The following is a 14881-nucleotide window of genomic DNA, read 5'->3' on the forward strand; positions in this document are numbered from 1 at the left end:
CATCCAATTGCTGCTTGCTGAGACATCTTAGAGCTTGCAGCTCTCGCCGAAGGCCCTTCACATCCTCTGCAGACATGACAGATGGCAACAGTCAGAGACTACACAAGCGCTAGACGCTACTGGCCTTAAGCCCTTTCTGTTTCAGGCAAGGAGGGACCTGGCCCCAGCTCCTTCACTCCTCAGAAGCCCTGCGGAGAAAGCTGGCTTTGGAGCATCTGCACCGGGCAGGGGGATCACCAGAAAGAAAGCACACGAGGCACTCACCACATATCACCTCCTTGGCCCGCGTGACTGTGCGAACTTGGGCCTCCAGATGACTCCTGGCCATCTCCAGCTCCGATATGTGCTGCTGAGCCTCCTGCAGGCTGCATTGCAAGCTCTCATTCTCTGACCTGCAAGTTGTGAAGATGAAGAGAAATTGCTCCTGGAACCCACGGGCAGTTTCTCCAGGAAGATGTTCCTTAAGAGCCCTGCACCTGACTAAGGAAAATGGCTTGCATGGCAACTCAGATACAGCAAGCATATTTCTACCGTTTAAAATCTCAAAGCAGGTCCATCCAGGTGATTGCCCAGACTTTCCTCATGACCCAGCACTGCACAGAAAGCCTAGCTGAGTTTGATCCCAGCAGCCAAAGCTCCGATTGCTGTTGCCTGACCTATCGCACATGGGTGGCTGTGCCCACAATGTCTCTGCCAATGGGCAAAAGCTCAGCCTCTGGGCTGACTCATGAATCTTTAATGCCATTCATAGTGTACGTAGAGGTACTTTGTTTCCCTGAACCTCTCCAAGTAAAAGGAATTAAAGGAATGCACCGAACGTTATAGTGAAACCTCCTGCTTGTAGCAGCATGAGTAAGAAGCCAGCACGAGGATTTTATTTGAACAAGAACTATCTAGGAGGAGAGACAGGTGTCCTGCCATTTCAATTACTGGAAGTTCATGAGCAAGAACATTTGCTCGTTTATGAATGGCTATCTAGAAGCCGGCAGTAGTCCAAAAGTCTTGGCACTCCCTTAAAAAGGAAGAGGGACAAGCCCAAGGGACCTTGACAGGTGAGAGAGGTGGGTGGACAAGTGAGCAAGAATCAGCGGTCAGCAGGAATCCCCAGAGAGTGTCGAGAAGTCACAAGACCTTTCCCTGCTGCCGCTGCTGCTGCAGCTGTAAGCAACTCCTGGTCCTGCGCCATACTTCACAAGAGGTAGCTCAGAAGGGTCTCAAGATTTTCAGCATGACCCTCCAGGTTCACCCTAAATGCCAGCGTCCTACTCACAACGTTCACATGTAAGGGCCTGGAATTCTGAGAATCCCAAGTCAAGCTACTTGGCAAGAAAAGAATGTCGTTCAGATGCACCAAAGGGGAAACCAAAACCAGAGGGGAGCTTCCAGTTTCAGTAAACATCTGCATGGTTTCCCTAGCACTCAATTCAGAGCCAGGTTGAATTGCTTTACACTTGGCACAGGAATGTTCAAGGGGTGCCAAGCAGGAGCCCAAGGCTCAGGAGAGCTTTGATGGGTTGAGCTGTCAGAAAAACATCATTCGAGTCATGGTATGTTTTTCCATTTCCTCATGTCTGCTTGCTTCTCTGTCCAAGAAACGTCTGGAAAGCACATGGGAGGCAATAAATCCTCACCTAATGCTTACCACCTTTGGAATTACAGACCTTCAAGAGTGTCCCACCCAGGGTCTCCTCCCTGCCTTTACCTGGCCTTTACCAGCTGCTCTGAAAGGCCTTGTTGTTCTCGCTCCATGGCTGCCAGTTGGCTTTTCAGGGAAGCATTCTCACTCAGCAGCCCTCCCTTCTCTCTGCACACCTGGGACAGTGTGTGCCCTTGGTGAGAGAACTCCTGGAGCAGCCTCTCCAGACCCCTGCGAGCTGGCCTCTGCAGGTGGAAAACCTGGAAGTGGGGGGGGTCACACTTTTTCAAGAGGAACAACAACACAGTCTCTGTCTTAGTCTGCTGCCAGAAGCAGCAGTCAGGGCAGTCATGCTAGGGCAGCTCCCTTTCCCACAAGTGCTGCCTAGGAATAAGGTGAGCTTACCTTTGGCACTGCCAGGGGAACTTCTTCCTTCTCTTGCTTCAGCAGATCCCCCTGGAGCTGCCACTCCTCCGCTGTCTCTGCCTCCACTTCCAATGCCCCCTCTAGTGAGGAGTGGCGCTTTGTGTCAAGTGGAGCCAACTCCTTCCATCTATGGAGAGGGGACAGACAAACAAGCCTTTAATAGCAACACAGTCTCCTTTCCAAAACCAGGACTAGGTACCATGTCCCACCCAGGGCAGTCAGCGACTTCCAACAGCCCTCTAGCTCCACCTCAAGAGAATGCTGGCCTTCCCTGACTAGAGCTGCATCTCTCTTTGTCCTTCACGCAGGTGAAAGAGTCACCAGTGAGAAAGTAAAACAAGCTTCCAGAAGCCACAAAACATTTCTGGAAAACTCAGGTGCTCTCAGCTTAACAGCTTCCTGCCTGCTAGGTCTTATGCTCCTCTCTGATACAATGGATACCAGAGCTCCAACAGTTCTTGTCTGGCTAAGGCAGGCTTGGCTAGCCGACATGAGTACTTGCACAATTACTCTTGCTTTCAGTAGTGAAACAAGGAAGGAGCCTGCAAGCTAGAGCTTGGGGAGGAGATGGCTGCGAATTTCCAGTCCAATATTCATAGGATAACAGGATAGTTCAGGCTGCCAGGGACCCCAGGAGGCCTCTAGCCCAGTCTTCAATTCCAAGCACTTGGGCTAAGCTGTGGCATCTGGACAGGCTGCTCAAGGCTCTTTCCAGCTGGGGCTTCCAAATTTCCAGGGGTGGAATCTGCATAACCTCTCTGAGCCACTTGTTCTGCTGCATGATTGCCTGTGCGGGTCAATGCTTTGCTCTCCTTAAGCCCAGCCTGAACCTCCCTTGCTTCTACTCTGGTCCAGTTTGAATGCGCTTTGTCAAGGTTCAAGAAGTGAGCCCGAGGAGGCAGCCATGCTGTCTGTCGGTCGGCAAGCAGACCTGCCCTCGGGCTGCCTTCTCCAGTCTATGCTACAACTGCCGAGCACACCAAACTGGTTCTTTGTCGCTGGGCCTCCTAAAGCCCAGCAACGCCCAGCCCCACCCAGAGAAAGCCAGAAAATTTCACACACACACCTGAACTCCTGGGCACTGCACATTCCACCTGTGCTGTCCTGCCGCTCCACCTTTCCCGCCTGGGCTGAGGAGTCCTCACTGGCATGAAGCTCTCCTATTGGAGCCTGCAAGAAATGGGCAGGGAAAAAGCACAGACAAGCAATAAGGAGCAGGGAAGTTGGCTCCAGAGAGGTGGGAGAAGCAGCAAGTGGAGACCTGAGGGCAAAAGCTATCCTGTGAGGGTGTTTATGTGGGTAACCAAATGGCTCTTGAATTGCTATGTGAGTGTCTGAGTAGAAGCAGGGAACATTTCCCTGCTGGGCTCTGGTTCAACTGGCTTCCCCTCAGGATTTCAAGCCTTAGGGAGCGGCCAATAGGAACTGTGTTCCAGCCCTTCAGAGACAGACCTTCTCTCTGCCATGCAGAGCTGCTCAGGCTTCTTCTCACCAACCTTGGGTCATATCAAAGCTAAGGGTGTAGTCGAAGCAGTGACTGCAGTAGCTACTTAGATAGTGTGTGGAATGGGGCAGCTCCCTGCAGGCAGGGGTCCAAAATACACCACAAGGCTGTGAACTGCTCTCTCCAGTTTACAGCAGGGAACCTGCACAGACACTGTGACAAAGGGGCTCACTTTTACACCAGTAGCATTAAAGGACATGACGCTACTGCTTTTCTGTCATCAAGGGAAGCTCACAGACCCTGTCAGAATCCCGGGAAAATGATGCCTGCATGTGAAAGTTCAGATCCCGTTTCCCAGGTGTCAGTGGCTGGGCTGAAGTGCTATGTCATGGCAGGACTCCAGCCCTCAGCATCTTCAGTCACGAAGGGCAAGTGCTGTCCAATCAGGAACTTGCAGCTCTGCGCTGCACCAAGGACAGTACCGACCAAAGCTGCCACTTACTGGTTCAGGATGCTTGGGCCCTGGACTGACAACACGTGGAGGTTTGCTGTCCTTTGCCTGCCCTTTAGCCTCTGGAGGAGCAGAGCGAGCCAGAGGAGGTTGTGATGCTGGTTTGGTGCTCTGCAGACAGACAGCAGTGTGAGGGACAGGGAGTAAGCTGTCATTTAGAACCGTATTTCTCCCAAGCTCTAGCCCCAGCTGTGCTAAGGAGAAGTTGTGAATTTGGATAGAAGTGGGATCCTACGTCAATAAAACTCAATTCAAGTGAGCTGATGAGACTAATGTTTTGGTCTGCATATGTTTCTGAATGAGGTATTCCAGCCTGGCAATAATCAGCATGCAGCCTCCTGTCTGCAAAACTTGACTTTCTTCAGTTAAAACCTCTTCAGCGGCTAATTAGGAAACTGATGGAAATCCCTTTGGTAGTGCTCATGCACACAGTGACGTGGACTTTCTTTTGGCCTACCAGGCTGGCACTCTACTGCAACAGGCCAAGCTCACAGCTTGCCCCACAATTCTCAGACACCGGGAATGTCAAGGGTGCCTTTCCCACTCACCGAACCATGCACTTGACTCCTTCCACGTCTGAGGCGACCTGCCGGGGGCAAGGGAAAATGAACCAGGTGCTGTTACAAAACTGTCTGTGCTGAGGAATGCCACACAACAAGACCACCCAAGCAGAGAGCATTTTCCTTTCACAACATCCCTCCAAGAGCAACAGTTCCTTAGCAGAGCAAGAGCACAGGGCAATAGCCTAGGCTGTGTCTACCTTTTCCTCGGCTTTGCCACGAAAGAACTAGAAACTTGGCCAAGAAAAATTCAAGTTCTTCCTTAGCAGTCAGTGCCTACACTGTAGCTCATTGTCTGCCTTACAGCTAAAGCAGCATTTCTCTCCTCTCTTTCCCGGACTTTCTTTTTCTCTTTGTAAATTGCACGCAGTATTTCCCACGTTGTTGCTGTAAAGAATTTCGCAGAAAAGCTTCCCCCTAATCCCTCTTAGTGGTTGCAGTTCTCTTTGGACACAGCACGGGCACAGCCCTGGGGTTCAGGAGCAGCCACCGAGTGCTTGGAAGTTTGCCCTTCATCGCAAAGCAAATCGCTGTTGTAGCCCACAGAGAGGGTCCAGTGAGACAGGCTCATCTTTTAAGGATGGAATGCAGAAAAAAGATGCTTTCCCTCCGTTCTGGAGAGAGCTGCACAGGTTTTAGAAGGATGCCCGCAAAGCTCTCCCAGTCTGCATGTTGGAAGTTGTCCACACCCCACTGGGCAAGAAACACCCCCTTTCTAGCTGAAGCTCTTGACAGGAGCTCTACCAAACATTTAGCACCGTTGTGGCATTTTTGCTTTAATGTCATTCAATGTGCTTCTACTTACCCGTCAGACGATTAAAAGTTCTGCGAGCAGCTGCCAACGAGAAAGTACGCCCAACTGCTCTGCGCACTCGCTCCATCCCTTGAGCGGTGCTGCTCGAGTCTGGACGCCGTAAAAGAAAGATGGAAAAAAAAAAAGCACTTGCACGAGTCCCTGGACTGTGCAATGAAGAACGGAAAATAAAGACACTTGCACGAGTCCCTGGACCCCTCGACCGTGCAAGGAAAAGAGAAAAAGAAAGAAACCTGCAACTCTGCAGACTGTATTAAAAAAAAAGGCAAAACCAAGACACCTGCACGTATGTGCAGACCCTGCAACCGCAGGGATAATAAATGAGCTCCTGCACGAGTACAGTCCACAGACCGTACAAGAGCAGTAAACAAAAAGAATCACTGAACAGTCTTGTCAGGGTGCACACTGTTGCCTGAGAACACCTCAGTCAGGAGGATCTTCCTGCAACAAGCACGCCAAGAGCTGCTCTGGACGCTGAGGCCTTGCGTGCACCAGGGCAACCTGCCATGGACAATGCTGTGATGTGACAATCCTCTGCTGACATCACAATAGCAGCCGCTCCAGGTTGGTCTGTGAATTTCTGCACAGCAACCAAACCTTCTCTAAGCTAATGCAAAAGGAAAGCCCAGAAAGTTCTCCTCTGTCCCAAAGCAGCACAAAAGCTGCTTGTAGTCCATAACTCATTCCACCAAGAGGATCCACGAGTAATAAAAACAAAGGGGTCCAAACACAGACACCCTGAACTTTGGCCACAAATGCTTCTGACTACAACCTGAGAATGTTTGCTGAAATTCTATGGGTGAAATCGTGCTTTGGAAATATCCAAGACAATTCCCGAAATTGCAGTGCCTGTAATTTCTGACCATTAACTGCATGGCTAACATTGACCAGCAAATTGTAGGGCACACTGAAGGAAGAATGACACCTAAGTGGGAGAACAAGCCAAGTATCAAACCACGTAACTGTGCACACAGAGCACCTCACTGCTTCAGAGCTATGGCACCTCAAAGAAGCCTTTGGGGCCTGGGACTCACCTCTGGGAGCTTTCGTGGGCTCGCATTTGTGATTCACAGACATCTGACTCCAATGGACACACAGAAAGCAGGAAAAGAAAGTTAAAACTCACTGTCGGACAACGTAGAAGGTGGTGGTAGGAGGAAACCAGTGGGCCAAAATGGGGAAGCTGCATATAAAAGGCGAGTTAGGAGTCAGAGAACAAATAGCACAGCTGGTGGGCAGGCCTCAGGAAGGCAGGCTCAGGAAAACAGAGCAACCATAGCCCTTCCAAAGTTTGGAAGCTTTCTTCCTCCTCCTCCTCCTCCTCCTCCTCCTGTCTGCTTGAAACCTGTTTTTTTCTCCCTCATAAAAATACTTTCCTGAGCATTAACAGCACATGCCTGGAAAAATCACCTGTGATATTCTCTCTCAGGAAATACAGAGAATGGAGAAGGATCTGGGCTTTTGCTCTTTGCCTAGTTTTGCAGCCCTGGGAGTACTTTTGAAGGGCTCTACACAAGCCTAGGTGTTTCCCAGCCCCAGAACCACCACTGGCATGAGCCCACCAAGTGTAGTGGAGAGAGCAGCTGGTCAGACTCCAAGTGTGACATCTGGGAGGCTGCATATTGTCCTGATGCAAATTCCTTGTGTGTGTCAGACTGAAAGTCAGGACAATTCTCCAGAAATCCTGGATTAGATGAGAACCGTCTTTGGATTTACAGACACGGCTTTTGTGCCTTACTAACGTCATAATCCTGAAGCTTTAAAATGTTGGTGGGTGACCCCAACATTTTCTCCTAGACTGGAGATCAGGGAATAGTTTCAAACACGTACTGCTTACAAAAACACTTCCCACAGCCCTGCAAACCGTTCTCTGTCCTCCATTCACAAAACACAGCTGTTTCTTCAAAGGAAAGGAACAGAAAGCTCTAGCAGCCTGCCCTCAGTCCAAGAGTTTACAACCAATTCTGTCCTCTGCTTTCTACATCCTGCTTCTCAGCAAAAGTGGCTGCTCCCTGCACAGGGAAGTGGAGACAGACCATCCGTTCGTGTGCAACAACACGAACCAGAACAAGCAGGACCTATCAAAGCAGACGACTGAAAGAATCCGAAAAGGAGAAATGTAGGCCTGCCAAGGCTTAACGTTTCCCCTGGAACAGGAAAGACCTTCAGCCTTGTCACTGCCCATACAGGCAGCACAGCTTGTTTTCCCCGGAATCTGCAGGAGATGAGAACACAACACTGCCAAACACTGAGTGGAAGCCACAGCTCTGGGTGCTCTCCGTGAACCTCAGCCCTGGGACCATCGTCTGCCCCAGGCTGCAGGGGATGCAGTGGGAGCGTGGCTGGGGTCTGCCCTGGGGCCATCCTACAGTGACGGCTGGAAACAGGGAGTGTTTAGTTCCCACAAACAGCCAGGCCATGAGTGGAGCGGGGCTGGTCCAGCCCGGCCTGCACTGCTGTGTGCTGTGCTCTGTGGGCTGGAGCTCCGTGGGGGCAGAGGGGACTGCACTGCTGTGCCAGAGGAGACCAACAGGCTTCAGCCTCAATGAGGTGGGGGTGTGGGATGGGAAAAGTGGGGAGGGTCAAGGGGATTCACAGAGCTCATCCGGTGGAAGGACAAGGAAAAGGGAGTGGGAACACAGCAGTGAGGACAGCTGGGAGCTGGAGAGTGGGTCTGAATTACACCAAAACCTCACAGGACTCCTGAGACATTTCTATTCTTTGGCCAGTGACAGGACGAGTCCCCAGACCTAGGGCTGGGTCTTCCTTGGGTTGAGGGGCATCAAGGAAGGCACTGAAGTGTGGTGAAGACTGTGATGAGCTGGAAACTCGCTGGGGGAAAAGAGGGAGCGGTTGCAAAAGGCAGGTCGGGGAGAGAACTGTTCAGAGAACAGTTGAGATACAGCTTGAGCAAGCTAAAAAATGTCGTTCGGGGTCCTTGCAGATTGATTACATTTCAGAAGTTACTGAACAACTTGATTTCTTGGGAGGCTGAGAAGTTACTGAACAACTTTATTTCTTGTTTTCCCTCGAGGTGTACGCTCTGCAAACTTGGGCTGCATTGCCAAAATGATCAAGCAAGTCTCTGCTGCACTTCACACCGTTTCTTCTTTGGCTTCTTCCGGTCCGGTGCTGAGCCCCAGCAGAGCCCTGGCAGAGCCCAGAGCAGCCTCAGCATCCGCAGAGCCCGGCTGGAAGGAGAGAAACCAGAAACCGCCTGTCCGTTGAAGGCTCCTGTCCCCCTTGTCCCAAGCACCTGCTGTGCCTGGGCCATGCTGGCTGTGCTCAGCGCGTTGCCCAAGCCTCCCCATTATTGCTGCCTTTGGGAGGAGAGCAGGAGGGCAGGACGTGTGCCACCAGCTGCAGCCAGCCATGGCAGATCCACCTCTTCAGGAGCTGCCCAGAGCGGCATGATTCTGTGCTCGCTGACATCTGCCAAACGCCCTTATGGCACCCATGCCAAGAAGGTGGGGATCCACCTCATGCCATTGGCCACAGGAAGAAAAGCTGGTCCCAAATGATGTCCACAGCCTTCTCCAAGGGCATGTCTGGTCCACGCCGCAGCTGCTCCCAAGCACTTCCCGATCCAGACTGGACACCCGCTAGAAAGCTTCCTTTAAAAAAATGCCAAGAAATAACTGAAACTAGATTACAGACCCTGAAAAGGGGAAACAAGAACAAAAGTAAAATCTTACATTGGCCAGGGGCTTGAGGAACCTGTTTGCTCCTTCCTGTGGCATATTATGATGATGTCTAGAATGAAATGATGGAGGAGAATTCCGCAGAAGCTGCACTTTCTATCTATTCCCCTGTTTGGTGCTTGCAACTGTCCCCAGTAAACACTGAGTTTGGGGTTCTATGCAATACGCAGTCCGGAAAAGAAAAGAGTAACTTGGCTCAGAAAAATCAGGATCAATTTACTCAGCTCCTGCAGGCCAGAAATTAGAGTCCATCAAATGATTGAAAAGGTGGGTACTATCCTGCACATATCCACCATCGGCAGGACAGAGATATAAAACTCACGCCCATGGAGGAACCTGACCTTGCAGATTTTCCAAAAACCAAAGGAAGTGGGTTTTTGCAAAGGCACCAGGAGCTCAGTATTAGGCAGAGAAGGTTTCCCAGAGAAGGTCTGACTTGGGAGCTGGTGGAAGTGGAGAGAACAGGCAAATGCACCCATGGCTGCAGCCACACTGTGAGGGCTGCTCCAAGGGCACTCTCTGCCATGCACAGGACATGGGACCTGCCTCATGCAGAGGATGTGTGCCTGGCATATTGACAACACAAATGCTGCTCCTGTGTCCTGCAGACACATATGGGTGGTTTGTTACTTGGCTTTTTCTCCGCACTTAGGTGTCATTCTTCCTTCAGTGAGCCCTACAATTTGCTGGTCAATGTTAGCCATGAAGTAAATGGGTGGAAATGGCAGGCAGTGCAATTTAGGGAGCTCTCCTGGATATTTCCAAAGCATGATTTCATCTGTAGAATTTAAGCAGGTGTTCTCAGGTTTAGTCAGAAGCGTTTGTGGCCAAAGAACAGGGTGTATGTGCTTGGTGCCTGTTTTGCATTATCCTGGGATCCTTTGAGCGATGGGATATGGCCTAGGAGTGGCTTTTGTGCTGCTTTGGGATAGAGGAGAATTTCTGGGCTTTTTTTTGTGTTAGCTGTAGAGAAAGATTGGTTGCTGTGCAGAAATTCACAGACCAATCTAGAGTGGCTGCTTTTGGGATGTTAGTGGAGGATGTCCACATGACAGTCTTGTCCATGGGAGGTTGCCCTGGTGCACGCAAGGCCTCAGCGTCCAGAGCAGCTCTTGGTGTGCTCGTTGCAGGAGGATCCTCCTGACTGAGGTGTTCTCAGGCAACAGTCTGCCCCCTGACAAGAATGTCAGATGAGTCCTTTTGTTGCCTGTAGTTTTACAGTCTGTGGAGTCATGCAGACGTTGGGGTTTTTTTCCTGCAGGGTCCGCAGGGACCGGCAGTGTCGTTATTTTAACTTTTTTTTTGTATGGTCCGCAGAACTTGTGCAGGTGTCTTTATCTCCCTGTTTTCTTTGCACGATCTAGGGACTTGTGCAACTCAGCCCACTGCTCCCTTTGGCTTGCAGGTGGCACGGAACCACATCCATCATTGGGGTGAGCTAGTGAGCGACCCAGGCCAGCAGGGAAACCGGGACCCAGCAGGGTGGAAGCCACCAGGACGCCTCGAGGGAGAGCAGGTGTGGGATCAGTGGAGGGCCTAGAGCATCCCGAGCTGGGTGAGGGGTTCCAGAGCCCTGGCATGGCATCAGCCCAACTGACAGCATCAGGGTTCTCCCGCGGCCTGACGGCACCTGCGCTCCCCACGAGATCCTGCTGCTTGACGAGTTGTCCGCAGGGTTTCGTGGCGTCATCCAGCTGCTGGAGGAGGTTGAAGTCTCCAACCGCTTCCTGATGGTGACGGAATGCGTGGAGATATCTCAGGACCTCTTTGGTTTCATTGTGGTGTGGGGGTCTTCTCAGAAGAGGTGGTGCAGGAACTGTTCCTCCACGGGCTGGAGGCTGTGGGGCACTGCAGCAGCTGTGGGGTCCTGCAGCAGGACATCAAACCCAAGAAGATCCTTCTCAACATGCCCACTGAACAGGCAAAACTGATTGAGTTTGGCTGTGACATCCACCTCCAAGACACAGTCTAAGGTCACTCTGAGGTGAACCCAGCCAGGGATACGCTGCCAGTCCCAGCATCTCAGGGCCCAACCTCTCATGGCCCAACCTGGCTGTGGCAAGGGGGGATTCCCCCTATCCCTGCCACTCATGGGGAAACCTGTGAACTTAAGATCTGCCAATAATTGACAGAAGGAAAGACAGAAAGTTCAGGAGCATCATTGCCCCTCTTGTCACAGCTAAACCACTTTTCCTGTCCCTCATTAAAAAAAAAATGCAGTTTCTCTGTGCAATCCGCAACAGCCTATCGCACCTGCAGTGCTGAGAGGCTTTATCCCCTGCTGCTGTCCTAGAGGCCGATTTAGCAACATTGCCTAACATGGGGATACAAAGAGGGACCAAAAGCAGTTGGCTTTGTGCCAGTTAATCTCCAAGGTCAAAACTCTCAGCAGACATGGACAGAAGAGATTCACGCACTCCTTGTTTGCTCTGTTGACACACACCTGAGGAGCACACCTTTCCCTGATGGAGAACAATGACAAGCCGTGGCTCCCTAGCACCCAGGCAGTCCAGAGATCTGCAGGGCACCATCTTCACCCAGCTTCATAAGTGACCAGTTCTGCTGGGATGGAAACCAGCCACCAAATTCTCGCTGACTTCAGTGGCAGTAACAGCAGTGCCTGCATCTGATCCCTAAGTCTGGGACTGGGCTGGACAAATGACACCCACAGCACACCAGCCCTGAAGGATGTGACTTTGGAAACAAACACCAGCCAATGTCTCCTGCTGTTTGCAGTAGGGTCACACCAGACTGAGGCACGAGGCAGCCCTCATTGCCACCTGGGACTGCGCATGACAGGCCCTGACCGCCCGGAGCTATGCAAGAAACGGAGTGGGGAGCTGTCTCTCCGGACTGAGCTTCCAGATTGAAAAAAGCTGCAGTGAGCAGCCACTGCAAAGGGCAGACAATGAGGCTCTCCTGCACTTCAGCTGTGTCAGCTACCCAGTCCTGGGCAGCGGCTGCCAAGCAAAGGGACAACAGAAGGCAAAGAAAGAGGGACAAACCCAGTCGTACACAGAGACTTTTCATGATTGCTGAGCCCCAGGCGGCCCCCAAGCGTGGTGTCACCCATGAGTCCTTCTCTGTTGACAAAGAGCAGGTCCAGTGGGTGCCTTCCCTAGTTGGCTCACTCACCAGCTGTGTCAGGAAGTTCTCTGCCACATACTCCGGGGACCTCCTGGGCTCTTTGCTCTCCGCTCCACTGTACTGACAGCAGACGTGCCCACCTTCTTTGGGTCCACTTGCAGAGCCTCGTACCTATTACCCGTGGCCACCTGGGAAGCAGGAGCAGTCACAGAGGAGATGTGCCGGCTGCACTGGGCAGCAACCAAAAGCCTCTCTCTGCACAGATGAAAGCTTGTATCTCCATAGGATATTTTGGCTGCCCTGCTCTTCCTTGGCTTTTGGCTGCAAATGCAATTGCACTTCTTTTTGCGCACCCAGAAGTCCACGGCTGGGTAAAAAGTGGCCAGTGGGCAGTATTTCAAAGGAAGTGTAGGTTGGAGCTGACAAAGGAAGGAGACATTTTGCCAATTCCAAACAACACGAGAATGTCCATAGGAAGGACTTTCCACTTTAAGAAAGAAGGGACAATTCGGAAGTGAATGTAGAGCTTTATTTTTTGGGTGACAAGGAAGAGAAACTTCCAACAGGCTTGGGGGTTTGTGGGATTTTTATTCTGAGTCTGACTCTGAGCTGGCATTGGAGAAAGTAATGCTGAAGTGGTGCTGGTCATCTCCTTCGCTTCCTTGATTGCTTTGCTGCAAGTTCTTCCATTTGCATCTGAAAAGCACCCAGTGTGGATGCAGGGGACCGTGTAATCTGTAGAAGTAATAACAGAAGTAATAATGGTTCAAAATGTCTCTCTGACACCAAAGTGAAGAGGAACGTGGAGGAACATGCTCATGCTGAGGCACACACATAATACACTTCTCCATAGGACAAGAACTGCACAGGACATAGTCAGCAATTTCAGGTCCTTCTTGTCTCATCTCTCTAGCAGCTTCTCTGCCTCCGGGTTTGAGCTGGGTGAACTGCTTGTGCTCGGGTCTTCAGGCCGTGGAGTGCAGGCTTCTTTGGAGGATGCTGCTGCAGCGGCAGCTTCGATGGCAGAGCCCACATCGATCTGGGACAAGAAATTTGTTTGTGTCACAAAGGTGGCTGACAGACATGGCCCAGACATTGCATTTCCAAGGCAAGCCCTTAGGAACAGCACTTGTGTTAGGCTGCAAGCTGAGCTGTCAACTCTTCCACCTCAAGTCAAACCCCACAAAGCAGTCAGAGACTACAGCTTGTCCCTGCCAGCCGTCCTAGAGACTGTGAAAGGGAAAGAACAACTTTGAATTTCACCGCGTCCTGAGGACTGCATTCACCATGGACAGGGACAGCTGGTTTCTGAATCTGCATGGGTCACCATGTTCACCTGAACAAACCTCTCAAAAGGCAAAGGGAGCACTGAGAGGCCAGCAGAGATGCATTCAGAGGATTGCTGGCCCTCTGGCCAATGCACTAGCCCCGCTGCCCAGGACAGCAGCTGAGATTCAGCGGACCAGGAAATGTCCTTCTGACCAGCTGCAATGGAGAGCACAGTAGCATGGCAGCCAGAGGATTACCCCCCATGCACCTGCTGCTGTGCAGGGGAAAGGCGAGAAGGGGAGAGACCACTTGTTTCATGACTGCAGTGGCGGGTGCACTTTCACTCACCTGCTGTTGCAGAGTCTTCCACTTCTGCAGCAGGACATTCATTTCCTCTTGCATCCTTTCCAGTTCTTCTTTGTGCCTCCACTCCATTGCCTTCATCTTCCTCTGAGCTTCCTGCAGCTCTGCCTGCAGCTTGTCCTTGATATTCTGTCAAGATAAATATCACTAGCACCTGCCATCATGCTCAGGTTTCTCCTCTTTCCATCTCAAAAGCAAGTCCGTTAAGTCACTTCCTTTTGCTTCTCTACCCAGCCCTAACCCTTCTTCCTGCTGCTCACCTCTGGAGCCTGCCAGGCTCTGTGTTTCCAGTGCCTGCAGTAGTGCTTGCCTCCCCTTTCCTGAGATCTACGCTTCATGCCTTGCATCCTGCCCTTGCCTCTGGGACCTGGCTAGTCAGGCTCACCTGCCCCTTCTCTCGCTCCTCTTTCACCTCCTGCCTGAGCTGCTTTAGCTGCTGCTGGCTTTCAATTAGCTGGTCTATTCGCCGGCACAGCCCGTCTAATACACCAGCTATCTCATGCACCTGTTCCTGCAGGACCTGCAGAGAAACGAAGAGAAGATGGGTTTGAACTTCCTACACAACACCTGTGTGGCAAGGCTCCAAGACTGATGTGCTCACGCTTTCAAAAGCGTTGTGCTCTCACCATCCTGTTTACCAAGGTCCAGCCAAGAGACAATCTCACCCAGAAAGAGTGTCCAGAGAATCAGTGCCCATAAGCAGGCCAGGAGAGTCCAAACCAACACTCCGACTCTCTTTTCACACTCTTTGCATCTTGACTGGCTCTGCTTCGTACCTCTTCTTGTTGAGCTTGCATGCTGGCAACTTGCAGGTTCAGCTCAAGCAGCCTTTTCTCGTGCTCCCTCTGTATCTGTGTCATGAAGTTTTCCTGTTGCTCCAAAAGCTGCTGAGTCTCCAATCGCTGTTGTTCAAGCTGACTCTCCTGATGAGAGGAGGAAGAGTTCCAGATAAAGTACCAGCCAAGGTGTCCAAAAATGCAGTGGAAGCTTTGTGCCTGTCACTATACCCCACCTGAGAAGTGCACAGTAGTGGTTTTGTGCTCTCCAGCAATCCTGTCGTACCCAGAAAC

General features: G+C 51.4%; 2 protein-coding genes across 2 annotated transcripts in view; both read right to left on the reverse strand.

Moving 5' to 3' along the window:
• Positions 1 to 57: 57 nt before the first annotated feature.
• Positions 58 to 5890, reverse strand: LOC146424512 (uncharacterized). Its single transcript, XM_085043438.1, has 8 exons — positions 5383 to 5890; positions 4566 to 4603; positions 4009 to 4128; positions 3129 to 3232; positions 2042 to 2189; positions 1703 to 1896; positions 275 to 392; positions 58 to 66 (listed from the first exon to the last, which is right to left on the reverse strand). Exons 1-8 carry the CDS (start codon positions 5456 to 5458, stop codon positions 58 to 60), a joined length of 807 nt encoding a protein of 268 aa, XP_084899564.1. The 5' UTR covers positions 5459 to 5890.
• Positions 5891 to 12516: 6626 nt separating this feature from the next.
• Positions 12517 to 14881, reverse strand: part of LOC146424513 (uncharacterized) — a 32143-nt gene continuing 29778 nt past the window's right edge. Inside the window, exons 16-19 of the mRNA XM_085043440.1 lie at positions 14588 to 14734; positions 14197 to 14331; positions 13797 to 13940; positions 12517 to 13218 (exon numbers count right to left, since the gene is read on the reverse strand). Coding sequence (XP_084899566.1) covers positions 13081 to 13218; positions 13797 to 13940; positions 14197 to 14331; positions 14588 to 14734 — 564 coding nt within the window. The 3' untranslated portion in view covers positions 12517 to 13080. The remainder of the gene's footprint in view (positions 13219 to 13796; positions 13941 to 14196; positions 14332 to 14587; positions 14735 to 14881) is intronic.

The sequence above is a fragment of the Lichenostomus cassidix genome, chromosome Z (assembly GCF_008360975.1).
Source record: "Lichenostomus cassidix isolate B80296 chromosome Z, HeHo_3.0, whole genome shotgun sequence".
NCBI lineage: Eukaryota > Metazoa > Chordata > Aves > Passeriformes > Meliphagidae > Lichenostomus > Lichenostomus cassidix.